General features: G+C 34.6%; 1 protein-coding gene across 5 annotated transcripts in view; it reads right to left on the reverse strand.

The window, feature by feature from the left end:
• CEP126 (centrosomal protein 126) overlaps positions 1-16,031 on the reverse strand; it is a 37,967-nt gene that overhangs the window by 7,762 nt on the left and 14,174 nt on the right. For 4 of the 5 annotated variants that reach the window (XM_077173959.1, XM_077173957.1, XM_077173958.1 and 1 more), the window contains exons 5-6: positions 14,830-15,028; positions 2,839-4,957 (exon numbers count right to left, since the gene is read on the reverse strand). In XM_077173959.1, the coding sequence (XP_077030074.1) occupies positions 2,839-4,957; positions 14,830-15,028 (2,318 nt within the window). The remainder of the gene's footprint in view (positions 1-2,838; positions 4,958-14,829; positions 15,029-16,031) is intronic. The other variant, XM_077173961.1, reaches the window with a different exon arrangement.

Here is a 16,031-nt window from a genome sequence, read left to right on the forward strand (position 1 = left end):
AATTCATACATCTTTGTGCTAATTTTTAAAAGGCAGTACTGATGTGCAGCATTTTCTCTCAGCCAGAGAAGTCTAATCTAGACACAGTACCTCAAATTTATCTCAGTTTTGCCTGGTGTAGCAATACATTTTCAAAATGGAAGCCTCAAGTCTCAAAATTAAAATTATGTTCTTAATTAAACTTTCATGCATACAAATAAAGTGGAAATGCAAATTAGTATTTTCATGTGCAACTCAGGAATCTACATACCAAGGAGATACTATATTCTTATTTGTAAACACAGTTACTAGATTTGTAAATGGAGTTACTAGATTTAAACTTGGGAACACAAATTACCTATTTATTTACACAATAAATATTTACATGTGCAGTTTAATGAGCAGTTCATAATTTGACCAAGAGTTGCATTGCTGATTCTAACACAATTTTATTTCTTTTCTGGTTATTACAGTGACATTAAAGCAGAATTCTTATCACTCATAGAAAAAGAAAAGAACTGATCCTAGAAACATATTTGAAATTAGTCATCTGGCTGCTGTCATCAACAGTAACGTGGGACACACTAGCTTTGAAACATTGCCATTTAGTTATATGCAAATTATTGTAACACAATACATGGTGCTGAATAACATCTGAAAAGGAAAGGTGATCATGTTATATTAAATATGAGAGAAAATTTAAAAAAAAGAAAAAGAAAAAAGAACTCTTGTTATATTAGTAATCACGTAATGTTTTTCTGAAAAAATAGAATTCAAAGTTGCTTTATGTCTGTGCATCAATACTTAATTAATTTACAAGACTAGATCAATGCCAAGGAGAATATTCATTTGAGATATATAAGACAAAATAATGATAATCGATAGTATCTTTAGGGAATGAGATTTTAGCAGTCTACTGTAATTTAACTTTGGGCATGTTAATTAGCCCCATATTTGTCACAGGCTAAAGGTTAAACACCTTTTTAAAGCCTTTACTGACTGAACTAGAAAGGTGTTAAAAATTATATCCAGCTAGAATAATATGCTATAATGTGTGTCAGGCAGGAGATACACAACTTGAAGCCTGGAAGCCAAACTAAATTAAGATCCTCATGGACAACAATTGTATTCATCTCTTTCTCACTTTCTGTACATTTGGCAAAGCATTGCAACAGATCACATTTTCTACAGTGTCTTCACAGACCTCATGGAACTCTGCAGATATTTTACTAGAGAGCAGTGCAGTATTCAGTCTCACTGCAAGCACTTTAGGACAAGACTATGGTGTCTATATGCATTTGCAGGCAATTGAACAAATAACAGCAAGTCAGTAAGAGCTACCTAGAATATTTAAAATAAAGACTTTCAAAATACAAAATACAAGCAGATACTGAGAGAGGGCAACCCACATACATTTTAAAAGGCAGTTACTCAGCTCTTCTCTAACAGAGCTGGAGTTATGTGGGGGATGTAGTGCAGATAAAGCTGCAGTGAAGTCATTGTTAGTAGTGCACAACTTGGACTCAGGACATTTCCTGATTCATTGATTTCATGTGCAGATAAGGACATCAAGAGACAAAAATCTCTGCTGGAGGCAAGGCATGGTAAAGCAAGTCTTCATTCATTTCCAATGTAAAATCAAATAGGTTAAGTCACACAGATCTTAAACTCATCTGTTTGACTTTGAACTGGAACAGACAAGCAGATAATATTTTCTGTTCCCACCCCTGCTTTAGGCCAAGAATATTCACCTGCTTGCATCTGCTCTTACACAACAGAGATGTTCTGAATCACTCCATTAAAACTGTAAAAACTGTTAAAACTGTATTACTGTAGATAAAACTAAAAATGTGTGGGGGTTAAAGTTAAGGATATTCATCATTTTGTTAGAAAGTATTGTTTAGTTCCATGGCCAGACCTCGGGGTGATCCCAGTATGAAAAGCAGTTCGGAATCCTGCTTGTACCTGAAGCAGGGACTACAGCTCTCAGGAGCTCCAGCTGCAGCCCTGAGTAGGAAGCAAACCAGCACACTATACAGAAATTACAAGCACAAGGATGTCATCAGTGCCCAAGGCACAGAATATAGCTAGGCTGCACAGGACAAACAAGGCAAATAAAAAAGCATGAAATGTCAATTGAAATGTAAACCCCAGGAGATTAAAGTTTACTCTCCCAAATATTTCTTATCCATCTTTCCTCTACCTTATCAACCAATTTGTGCCTCATATTGTTCCCAAGGCTAATTTTTAATAAAATGCAATATTGTTCCTCAAATTTCTTAGAATTCTTTATAAATCAGATATACCTTGCAGCAGAGCAATGTTCGCCTGGCAGAAGCTCTTTAATTTTAACTAATCTTTAATTTTTGCTCAGCTTTTAATAGTATTATAGGGACTAAGTATCAGTAATTGTAGGCATTTAGAGTGTCAGCATTTTAAAAACAGTAGAACTAACCTCCTTTCACTCTCAGGTGGCAGTGACTGTTGGACAACAAGCTATCACTCTTAGTTACCTTGTAAAACTCACTTGTATAAACTTAGTCACTTCCTCCTATATCATTATTCAGACCACCTGTCACATCTGCTAATTAGTCATGAATATAATCTCAGGGAAAATACTTCCTTTTCATTTAATATTGCAGAGAGCTATTAGAAATGAGGATTGACGTTTGAGAGGCCTCTGGGCACCACTAGAATAGAAATGAGAATGACAAATGGTGAAAGCTTGTTAAAACTGGCTGTGTTGTGTGAATGGATGAAAAGGTTGGATGTTTTAACTGAAAACAAATCTGTGATGTATTTGAAGAAGACTTTTGTCTGAACATTCCCCCACCCCAGACCCAGAAACATGACTCTTACCAGTAGCAGATTCTTTTGGAGCTTGGGTAGAATGTGCTCCATGCCAGAAGGTGCTTGTTTTTCCAGCTGCTGGGATATGATGGAGATGTAATCTATTTTCTGTGTTAACAGGTCTTCTCTCAGAGCAAGTTACTGAATGATCTTGACAGGCGCTTGCCTTAACACTATTTACAGAACAAATATTTTTTGCCCAAGGTTTGTCTTTGGCTGTGCTGCAGTCAGCTGTAGAGATGGCAGTGGCCAAGCCAGCACAGCCAGCAATATTCTCACTGTTTTCTGCACTGTTCCTATTTAAAACCTGACTGGCTGGCACAACATGCCTGCCATTGAAATCACTGCTGCTAGCACCGGTAGCTTGCAGGCATGCAGGCGGCAGGGAGTGACACCCAGGGCTGCCTGTGTTCTCAGCACTTCTGTTTCCTGGCAGAGGTGTGGAAGGTGGGTGAGGTGCGAGGTATTTCCCTGGAGCTTTTTGAGTCTGGTTGGCTTCAGTGGCTGACTGCAGTTGGAGCAGAGTGCCTCTTCTCTTCATGGGCATAAAATGTGACTGGACTCTTACAGATGTTGCTCTTCTGGTTATTTTTGCCTTATTTTTGAGTTGATCACCTTCTTTAGCATTTGTGCTACATACTGGGGGTTTACTTGCTTCACCTTTTGATACCATCCAAGCTTTCTTAGCAGAAAAGGATCCTGTAGATGTAAATATATTCTGAGATGGGTATTCTTTATTTGATTTTTCAGTATTAATGTTTGGTTTTGACATATAAGAATTTTCCTGATGATTTTTTATGAACATGGGGTTTGAAGGCTGAGGAACAATATTTAAATTATTCTTAGGAGCGTTATTTGCAGTTTGAACACATTGCAGTTTTGAAGAACATATTTCACTGATGCTTTTTTCACAGCATTTTTCATAATTTTCTATTATTATCTGGTCAATTTCATCACACCATTTTAGCTTCCTATTGCATTTTTCAATTTCTGCACTTTTCTTTTTTATTTTTGCCAGTTCTAAACTGTCTCTGATAGATGACATGAGTTGAGTTCCAGAACTGATCGCATGGTCTGTGACCACAGCTTTGAAATGACTAGGTTCATATTTAGAACCCTTCTTTAAGATACTTCCAAATAACTTCACTCTTTTTCTTTCAAGAATATTATTTTTCAGGATTTTGTCCTGTGCAGGAGTGCCAGAATTGAACTCTGTATCAGGTAACAGTGACATATTTTCAGCTATATTTCCCTTTCCTTCTTTATTATTCTGTTGTTTAACTTCCAACAGAACTGAGGCATTTGGTATGTCCTGAAATAAAGATGTTTCTGAAATAATATCATTCATACACTTAATATTTTCTTCTTTTGTTTCAGTCATTCCTAAGGTATTTTTTAAAAAGCCTGAACTGATGTTTTTGTCCTTTGATAATACATCAGCTGTGCTGGGAATGCCAGTGGAACATCCCTGATTAGGAAATAAGATTACAGATGTTGCAATAGGTTGACTGGATGATTGCATAGATTTAGTTCTCTCCTGCGGGGTCATTTTAAAACTCTGATCTTGCATCAGATCCTGAATTCTTACTCCTGGAATAGAATCAGGGCTGTCCCAGGCTCTGCTAGGATTGAAAACAGGATGACCAGCGGCAAATGTGCTAGCTGTTCCAGAAGATGGCTTGCTTCTGTCTTTTATGTTTTGCAGTAAAATAAATGCATTACTTACAGAGCTCTTTTGCTTACCAGAGGCAGAGAATTCTGCAGGTTGTTTTCCAGATCTGTGAGAAGCCGATGATTCCTCTTCTGAAGTGTTTACACGTTCAGCAGGAGTTAGAACATTATGTTTAGCTAAAAGATCATGAATAGGTATGTTGTGGTAGTGTAGCAAATCTACATTTCTCAGACAATTATTTAGATGCACATTTTTAGAAGTACTTTGATCTGTGTGAAGTAAACCATTATTCCTAGTCTGGCATTTTTCTGGTTCATACAGGGCACAGTCACACTGTGTGGTAAAAGATGATTCACTCTGTGTTGTGCAATTTCCATTTTGTTCTCCAGCCTCAAGACTGTCAAGGCTCATCAGGCTGTCTGAATCATCTGTTTCTTTGATTTCTTGATGAAAATTCTGAAATACAGGCATAAAATCAAACTTTCAGATTTATCAGAAATGTGGTTTTGCTGATAATGATTTTTCATTAATGAGAGATTAGACCAAATAAATATTAAACCTAGTGTTTTTGTGACTTGGGGTCATATCTCCATGTGTGTTTCCATCAAGTCAAAATTTACTTGGGTTAAATTGCAAAAGAAAATGACATAGTTTGGGAAGAAATCCAGGAGAGAGAGCAGCATAGTTCAACAAATTTAATCTTAAATTATATATAAATCTGCAATATTAAAAAAGGAACGAAATTTATCTAACAACAGTACTTTTTCTGAATTTCCCTATGAGACTGGGTGGTTTTCATCCTCTGTAAAGGTACTTGAGTTATAAATTGAAAGAAAATCCATGAAAATGAAGGTTTGATAGGGGATCTACCCCAAACTGCAACTTTTCCATATTACTAGACAGAGTATATTTCTTTTCCTAGAAAGTGCCACAAGTGATGAGGAGTTAAGCCTTGTCATGATAAACACAGAAAAGTCTCTGAGTTATCATAACCACAGTGATTAACAACTCCCCCCAGTGAAACTCCTTCTTCAAGTCTTTCAGAAAGAAGAAAATATCTCCGATTCTATGAGGACAGATAAGTCCCAGGGCATAAGGGACTCATCCACTGAAACACAGTGGGACAGCTGTGTGCATGTACTACACAAATGTTTTCTTCGCTATTACTCCTCTATCCAAGCACTGAGATGCTGACATGGTTGAAAATACATACTTTGTAAAGTACAAGACTTCAAAATACACAAGAACATAAAGGAAGACAAGCATGTCAACAATTTTCAGTCTCATACACTCTTGCCTGGAAGTTCACTTTCACACAGCTCAGCAGCAAAGTAATTTTAAACCTTATGTTGGACAAAATTGGTATGAAAAATTAAGAGAAGCTGAATTAGACATGCACTCTTAATAAATGGAAAATGTTTCAAATAGCAAAATCTGTTAACCTAGGGTGAATGACTATATATCCCCTTGAATGACATTGAATTAACATTTTGAAAACTCATCAAACACTGAATTCTTTAGCAAATAATAACACATTTTTGTAGTAAACATTTTGTATTACAATAAAATTGCTATATCTAAATACTGTATATTTTATAACTGTACAAATATATTAAACTGCAGAAGAAAAAGCTTAGTAAGTCCTGAAATTGAATTATTTACTTTTTATTATTGAATTAAATCTTATCTTGCACTAGATGTTTAGAGGTTGGTGCAGTCTTCCGTTATAGTTGTGATCTGAGATAAAGATACTAAATAGAAGATCAAAGAAGGAAGTGTACAGAAAGATCCCTTTAGGGACTATTTTCAAACTAAACTTACCCGTGTCCTTCTAATAAAAAAGAATAAGTAGCACTTTGTTAGTTATTTATTAACCTTTATTTTTGCTGAAATTATATTGTTAACCTCTGCTTGAACTTCCCCAAACATGGAAAAAGCATATACTCAGAGTTTTTTATATCAGGCCAAATTTAAGAACTGATTTTGAAATTTTCAGACGGGGAAAAAAACAGTGAAAAGAAATTACAGCTGTCAGGCTTACTTCTTGTCTAATTTGGAAACTGCACCTGTATAGCAAAATGTGTTTCTAAAATGACAGAAGAAAAATTTTGTAAAGATAGATTTAAAAAAACCTGCTCTTGATAGCAGGTTAACTTAAGCAGATAAATCTGGAGGGTGCAAGAAAATTTCCAACTTTCAAAAATTAAAATAAAAAAATCTACATAGCTGTAGTCCAGTGGTTGAAAATAACTTGTTTCTACATTATGTAAATAAGTATGCTCCTTATAAAGCAAAGCCCATGGAAAACAAAATCTCAGTTGAGGTAACATCCAGAAATGTTAGGAACTAAAGAACAAAGAAGGAGTTCTCATTGAAACACACTCACTCTTACTTAGTTCATGCAAATTTAGTTAATTTACATTTATTTTGTTGCATCATACAATTTCATCCTTTCACACATTAAAGATGCTTAACATTCTCATTAAAATATTTACATATTTCCCCTTTTCCAGTACTATGTAATGCAAATGAATGTCCCATTTTCTTGTAAAAATGTGTAATTAGAAGTCCTTCTGCAGAAATAAAAAAGCATTCAACAATTATGCTTTTTTAGTGATCAATAAGTGCAGGGAAATAAACCTAGAAATCCCAATGACTTAATTTTATTTAATCTGTGAGAATTTTATAGGATGATAAGTAAACAAAATGTTCATAGAGTACTATATTGTTCTTTACTGGATTCACATTTTTCCTATTATATAAGTGCCATTTACTATACTACCTATAGCCTGCATTATCTTATGTTATAATGCATGAAATCTAACCCCCACACATATCCACATTCCTAGGAAAGGAATACTTCCGAGGAGTTAAAGAGGTCACTCGTATGTCTTAGGACTTAGAACAGCTGTGTCAAACAACTTCATTTTAGTAAAGCAAAGAGAAAACATGAGCCTAAGAGATCTTTCATAAGGCCAGTGAAAGAACAATATAGCAACAAGTAAGATTTTAAGTGAACCTGACAAGTGAATTTTCTGGCAAAGGACTCTGTCAGAATGCTATTACACTAAAGAGCTCCTACATGCGTATTTGACATTTTCTGCAAAAGAAGTGCTGACTGCTCATAATTCCAAGACGTGAATAGGAACACTCTTCTGAAGATAAAATCCTGAAAAAATGCTACCTATTCTAAAAACTGAGGCCCCTCACACCTCTCACACTACTTGCCATTTTTGATAATTTCAACTGGTTTCTTTACAAAAATTCTTTGTTTTTCATATGTGTATATTTATCATGTTACACTTGACATTGACCGTGAAGTAAAAGACACCACTGAACTTATTTAGATGCAAAACTAACTTTCAAAGCCAGTGAGGTACCTAAACAACTCGTTTCAAATTTACCAACTAGGGAATGGGAAAGTCCATTCAAAATTAATAATCTCATTTCTATATGAGTTTGAAAAACATCACGTACATAGCACTACACAATATTTATTTCTCAGAAGATCTGGGTAGACTCAAGAGAGCAAGGGACACTGTGAAAGGATTTTGGTGCTTACCTTACACCAGAGTTCCATTCTATTGTGCCAAACCCCCCAAAGAAGCTCTGCAGGTATAGGATGACCAGAGAAAAGGTTACTATCAACACAGCTGTCTTTCCCAGTCTGATGCCTAGGTGCCTGATCTCCTCCCGGGCTAAGAATACAAAAACTACCTATCTATGAATCTATGAGTTTTTGAAAGGACTTATTTGAAATATCATCACAGGATGCTAGAAATACAGGTTCAAACTTCTCAGTATAAAAAGAACTTGTTTCTAATTTCATGGGCATACAGGCAATATCAGTAAGTCATATCATCAGAAGATTTTAAAAGAAAAGTGTCCTGTACACCAAATACCAATGTTTCATTCTGATTTTCAGTCTTAATAAGCCCTGAGGTAAATGTACATAATTGTGTAGGAAACAGATTTTCAGCTGAACTTGTCTCTCTGTTGCTTTAACATCAGAGTGCTGTTTCTCAAGTACTCTATCCGAGGTGTCTAACTCTCACACACTAATCTAGTAATTTATAATGCTAGGTAAAAATACCATTAAAATTTTTAAATGATTAAATGGTGAGGCAGTGTCCACCATAATGCATTGTTCCCTTATTTAGACTCTAACCCATTAATAAATTCAGTTTGAGCAGGCGTTGTCTACCCTGCAAATTCGTCATACAACAATAACATTGGTTGCATAATTAAAAACCATGATAAGGCAGATAGTCATATAGAAATACTGGGCATGGATATGAACTATGAATTCTAGAAGTTCTTTTGTGTTTAACTAATAATCATTTTAATGATTATACTTAACAGATTTGAATGATCTGGAGCCATAACATCAGTAAAAAAGAATAGATTAATACTATTTGACCAATACACAGTTCCTGAATGAATCAGTATGTGAATATAATTTTTAAAATAATCTCTCGTTCAGCTGAGGAACCCTACCAGAGCTCCTTATTTTCTACAAAAATAGTATGCTTTTTTTTAGTCAATGAAAAAGGATTGCTTTTTCTTTTAGCAGTATACTTTGTAAAGATGGAAGAGTTTTTAACATGGTCTCACTGTTCTTCACTGCACAGCAGCAACCAGAGTAGGAGTGGATTTATGTAAGGAAATACTAAAGGTCAGCTACAGAAATACTTTTAGAATCATGGAACATCCCGGGTTGAAAGGGATCCACAAGGATCACTGAGTACAAAGCTGACTCCATACAGGGCAACTTGAAGGCTAAACAATATATCTAAGAGCATTTTCTAATACTTATATTTATATTGTTCTAGAAATAAATTTACCTAATAAGGCAGTTTCATGTAATTTCCAACATTCACTGCATGCTTCATTAATATAATCACTTATCTTGAAAAAAATTCTATGACTTAGATGTTACCTCTTTTATAAATTCAACTTTTTTCAATCAGATATGTTTCAAGACATACATTCTTCCTAAGAACTTCACAGATTTGATTTTTAAGAACTTGTACAAGCTTTCAGCATATACCTTCCCTTAAATAACCTACCAAATTTAAAGGTTAATTTTTTTAAATCTTGCCACTGTTTGAAACAGTGAAATTCTTTGTTTATTACAAGAACTTCTAGTCTTCCGAAAGAGGTCCCAGTTACTCTCTGCTTATCCTTGTCTTCTGAATTTTGGGTGTTTAGTTTGATGCTTTATTTTGTAGTTTAGTTATGGTGAGGTGACCCATACTTCCTTATGGAGATATGCAAGCATTGGGCATAAACTGTCCAGCAAAGCTCAAGCTACTAAATGTCACAGTAGTGCTGCTTCAGGTTTATAATAACTAGTATTAGAAATAATAAAATAATTGATTGGCTCCTGGTTACCCAGGCCACCATTAGAATACTAAGATATAAACAGAACACTAGGATACAAAAAAGTAGCTGAATTCTGTGTTGCTTTAAAATTCACAAAAGTCTTATCTTTTAAAAAAAAACCCTAAAGCACAGCTCTGCCATCTTCAAAGGGGCAAAATTACTTTGGAGATTGATACTTTAATCTTCATGAGAAATCAACAGATTTTCCAATATCCCCTGGAGACACCAGTATATACTACCACTGATAATACGGCGTTAGTATAATGCAGCATCCTGGTAGACCCATATGCACAAACTTTATATCTTCCAGTCCCTTTCTGCAAGCAAACATCTTACTGTAACTACAGTGCACTAAAGATTTCATACTGGTATTTTTTACTCTGTTCCTTTTTTTAGCTACATTTATGAACATCTTACTCTGTTGCAGTAAAACAAACCTCTCCAAAATCAGTCATGAAGTATGGTAAACATATTTTAATGCATATCTATACAAAAATATTATATATATATATATATATATATATATATGAATGTAAACCCAAAAATGAAGTCACATTAATATGTATGGCAATTCTTATGAAAAAGCTATATGCTTGTAAAAAGGGAGCAGGTATATATTAAAGGACAGTATAAATTTCCTTGTTCCTGTGGTTTGCGAGCTACGCTGTATGTGTAACAATCAGACAATTACAAACAATTATGTATCCATAAGCATAACCTTATCCATGTATAAGTCTAACTCTGAAATAACCTCTTTTGTACTGAAAATCTACATTTCAGCTTCAATCCTACATTATTACCCCACTCAAGAAGGGCTTTGAACTGGGGAAAGACACTGTTGAATGAACTCCAGATGGTCAGGTATGAAGATTGTCATATGATTTTATACAGCACAAGCTTAAAATAAGTTATTTTATGAAAAACCACCCCCAAAACCTCAAAACCTACTCTTGAGGAATACACAATCGAAACAAGTTGGAGTATTTGGGTAAAATAATTTAGTCTGGAGATACATTTCAATTTGTCTTTATAGCACATGTGAATTTTGGATTACTGAAATAATATGGAAGATATAGCTGTTAGTCACAATATTGGTTAAAAGCCAATGAAAACTGAACACCTCTCCTCCTGCCAAGACGAAAATAAGTAAGGAAATCACTCAGGCCTGTCATATAATTTAAATGATCAACATAAAAATGTTAACACTCACATTTACAAGTAAAAAAATGGCCAACATTTCTAGATTTAAGGTGACCGTAGAAACCTATTTCAAGTTGTTGAATGGTCTCTACAAAATTGAGTTTGACTTCTGCTTCAATGCCATTTTATCCTAAGCATCCTTGTCTGAGTCTGTTTTCCCACTAACAGGCCTTGAGCACTCTCACGGTTTTTGGTTTTTGATGCCTGGGAGAGACTCTGTACACAGCACTCCTTTTTTCCATGCTGGTCTTGCCTATGGCTCTGAAGAATTAGACTGGCAACACCCCTTGCAGAAGGAACTTTTGGTTAACTCATTCCAGTCATACAACAGTTTTCCCATCAGTTACCTGAAACATCTCCATTTCACAGACACTGCGAAACTCAGAAGCACAACAACACCAACAGCTAACAGCTTTACAAGTGAACTCCTGCAAGGCAGGTGGTGTCCAGACCATTCAGCAGAACATCACTTAGAAAATATTCTTCATTGTTTCTCAGACACTTATGTGATTTTATATGTAACATATATAAACACACACAGTACAATAAGATACAATTTTTTCCTGTATTAGACATAATATATTTTGTGTTGCAATTTCTGAGAAATGATACCGGTGTTCCATTCCTATTTCAATAAATATTGAATTATTTTCTTCCAAGGGGAATGGTATCCATAGAAAGAGGGGTACTGAGTACTTCAATGGCTGCACAATATTCTCAGAATAAACAGCGAACCAAGGTAAGAATACTGCTTCAAATCAGCCTGAAAGAGATCTAAATTCAGATTTCACAGATACCACTTGAGTAACCTAATTATGGTCATATAAAAGAGGGAATAGGAACATACAATCTCCATGTGATAATCTACACCTATTTTGTCTTGAATTAGCTCTTACTTCCAAGTATTTTGTTTAAAAGGTGAAACTATAGACATAAAATGTAATGGTACCAGTCTAATTCAGGCATAATGCAAAATTTTTTCTGGTAGAGCCTAGAAATATTGTACTGATCAAAATAATGTTGCATGGCCATGAAATTGAAGAGGTGACAAAAAGAAAAAGACAAAAAATACCTGAAAAATGCTCTTCCTTGTCTCATTTGAGTCACTTAGTGGAAATTTTCTAAATTATTCAGTCCAAGGTAGGTACCAGAAATGGAAAATTTCAACATAAGGAATTAACAGTTTGAAAAAATGTCGAGCACCTTGGGACTAATGTCATTTGGTTAAAAGCTGCATGCACTTTTAGCTAAAGACCATGGTACTAGCTCCACCTTAAAGGATTTATTTATGCATGCAATAAAACCAGGAAAGGATGGAGAGACAAAACCTTTATTTGTGAATGAAGTTAGCAATATTAAATTCTTCAAAATGGAACATATTCATGAACATAAAAAAGTAATTTGATGTAGTGGCTTGGATGAAACTATTGCACAAAATAAAATCAACTGCTCTCAGTACTTAACACAAAATAATTTTGGAAAACGGTGGAAACCACTAAAACCCTTGGCTTACCAATGAATCTGTACAAATATTTAGAGATGGAAATCAGGCAACACAACAAATCTACTGGTAAAGGTTCACATAGAACTTTATTGCCCTGTAGGAAAGTAAAGAATTTTAGGAATCTTTATAATCCTGTTGGGCCTGTAAAAACAGAAACAAAGAGAGGTCAAAGGATCTCAATGGATGGCTAGGTTGCAAAGCATGTGCACAGTGAAATACTTTAATTTCAGAAATTACTTTGGACAACAGGTAGTATCAAGACCACTGAAGTCTATTGGTTTCAGTAAGAGTATTCTAAATCATTATAAATTATAAATTTTATTAGTAAGAGAATTATAAATACTATTTCACAATACAGGATGTCACAATGCACATGCATGCCAGCCATCAGCACAATCCAAGTATTAAACTTCCAAAACTCAGAACATGGTCAATAGCTTTCTTGACTATTTTTCTAATCAGTCCAAAGCATGCAATTTCAAGAAAGCAAGTCCAAATGTCTGAAGTATAAATATTTACATTTTGAAACTATTCATCAGAGGAAAGAAGCTGAGCAACCCCTAGTGGTAGCAGAAAAATACCTTCTGGAAAAAATGCAAAATTTTTTGCAGGTATTTTCAAAAATACATTAATTTATAAACACAAATTCCTATATTATACGCACTGTCCAAAGTTGATGATAACATTTAGAAAAAACCAAAAGTAAAAAATTATGCATGACTCATAGCTTTCCCCTAGAATTCAATTAGAAAGTGATATTCTGTTCGATAAAAGACTCCATTATAATGTCTTAAAATACATTTAGAATAATATTTTTATATGTTTTTCTCAAAGAGAACTTGTTTTGTTTTCTAATTCTAAAATGTTCTAATGTAGCTACTGCCAAATTCACCATCATCATTTAGGGAGAGATTTACAAACTCTCTACCAGTGAAATGTAAATGTGATATAATTAAAAAAAAAAGCTAATATTTTTTCTATTTTTTTAAAGTGGTTATCTAGAATTCAGTTTTATCAGCTTTCTTCTATAAATTGTCACTTTCTCTTCCTTCTTTTATGCTCAGAAATAGGAAGGACACTGCCTGTACAAGCTATACTTTCTCTCCATTCAACTTTTTTGAACCTCACTCCATTTGAGTGAGATTTTCTGTGTTAGCCATCAGCTGCTCAAGATTTTCATGCATAACCATCAGAACAAAGTAGATACAAAGGCAGAGATTAATGCTCCTAGAAACATCAATGTCAAACCATATCTGAACACTTTAAAGTCTTTCACTAGTTATGTATACACTTGTATTAAAAGGAAAAGCCCTTGCTCTATGGCCACCAATGATTCCATGCCTCCAGCCATGACCAAAATAGAGGGACGGGCTTCATGGAGTCCAGGTCATTTCAGAGACCACAACTCTGGACACCAATAGATATTCTAGAAATAAAAGAGTGAGCCTCAAACTATGACCTCTTTTTTTCAAGAAAATGTAATTTTGAAGACAGTATTTCCAAAATCAAAGTCAACACTGAGTCATAAAATCACACTTAAAGGTGCACAACTAAAAATCACCTTAGAGCTCAGTTCTTGATTTTCACTGTTTCTAAGGTGACTTTTTAAACTTATTTTCAGTCTAAAAATTAGTTTAGGCAGAAAAAGCTCATTACTGGAACACCTGCAGCTATTCCAAAGATGATAAAAAAGGACCTCAAGAGACTTGAAGTCAATCTTTAACATATCACTACACACTGGGAATAAAAACAACCTAACAAAAAAAATCCCCCAACATTTCACATGCCATCATAATACTGCTATAGCATTTTGTGCTGTCACAGTCAGCACAGCAGAAACTTGGGTGTGCACTGAAAATAATCAATTTAAGTTTAGAGACTTAAATCACAAGATCACAAGACTGCTGTGATCGACTAATGGCTACCAATGTTAGATACAAGAAATCTGACATACAAATCTGACATTAACAAGGAAAAAAGGACAGCATAACAGATACTTTGGATGAATTTGTGAAAACATTCTTATAAGTTTTTTTAAAGATCTCTGGCTTCCTTCTGGAAAATATGTATAATTTTGCTAAAAATAATCTATTGATAAGGCATAGTATTGTCTGCCCACCTGTATTGTCTAATTGATAAAGACAGCTGAACAGAACTTTCTTTTTTTCACATTTAAGAAATTTTCTGTCACGCTTAAAACCATCTTGCAATGAATCACATGAAAATGAAAACATCATACCTCCAAGTTGTTGAGATGCTGTTTTTCAAGGAGCTGCTGCATTTCTTTCAGATTTTTCTGGAAGAGAAGTCGGCGACTGTCCACGTCTGTTCTACTGCTCTCCTGTATTGTTTCATCACAGCCAAAGGTTGCTGAATTCTGCTTCTGACGGAAAGAATCACTTCTGCATGCTGATGAGCATGACGTCTCATCTGTGGATCTTGGTACAAACAAGCAAATTATTACTCTGGCTTATTTCTATGCATCAACTGTACATTTTTAAATATGTTCCTTACCAAAAGTATACAACATCAATAAATGATGAAAAGTCTGACAAATGCTGTTAGTACTATCTGAATGTGTCCAACACTTTCCATTTTAAAATTTCTTGTGTTTATTAATAAATAGAATTTTCTGATTGGGTTGTTGGGTGACTGCTTCAAGATACATTAATATGGAAAATGTCAGCCAACAGTTTGGTAATTTACAGAAACCAAACAAAAAAAATTGAGGGGTTTTTTTTAACAAAAGAAAAAATGGAACAGGAAAATGGGCTTTATTTTTCCATAAAGTTGGCTTATGCAGAGCGTATTATATTGATGCTGTCAGGTATTCCCTTACTTCAAAGAGCCAGAAGGCTTTCTAGTATCCATAGGGCCCAAATCTACCAATGATGTGTAACATCAGTATCGTGGTGTGCTACAGGATTGGTATTTGCTGCCTGACAAAAAAAAATCTTTAGAGTACCTAGTGTAGTTGGGCCCTCTGACCAGCACTTAGTTGAAGATATATGTTTCACATATGTACAGAAATTCAATAACCTCTTTCCTTCATTTCTATCTATTTCTTCAGCTTAAGATTTTTCTTCTGAGCCTTCTCTTCCTGCACCTAAAATTGTCTCTTTTCTTTTTACTGGATCTGTTTCAAGTGGGTAAATAATCTAATAAGAACTTTTTTATTTCGTATTTATCACAACACTTATAATTTTCGGGCAATGGAAAATGGAAGCTTTCAAATACTTGAGATTATTGTTATTTTTCAGGAGATTTTATACAAGACTACAAAAAACATTGGCTCAATTGCAGTGACCTAAGGAGAACGTAAAAGGGAATTTATTATTTCTGATGAGATGGCTGACAGCAAAAAGAGAGAACAAATTCACATATTTATTTACTGAACTTAGAAAATTACATGCTGTTTTCTTTTGAATGGCAGATATTCTC

Source organism: Agelaius phoeniceus, chromosome 2 (genome assembly GCF_051311805.1).
Source record: "Agelaius phoeniceus isolate bAgePho1 chromosome 2, bAgePho1.hap1, whole genome shotgun sequence".
Classification (NCBI taxonomy): Eukaryota; Metazoa; Chordata; class Aves; order Passeriformes; family Icteridae; genus Agelaius; species Agelaius phoeniceus.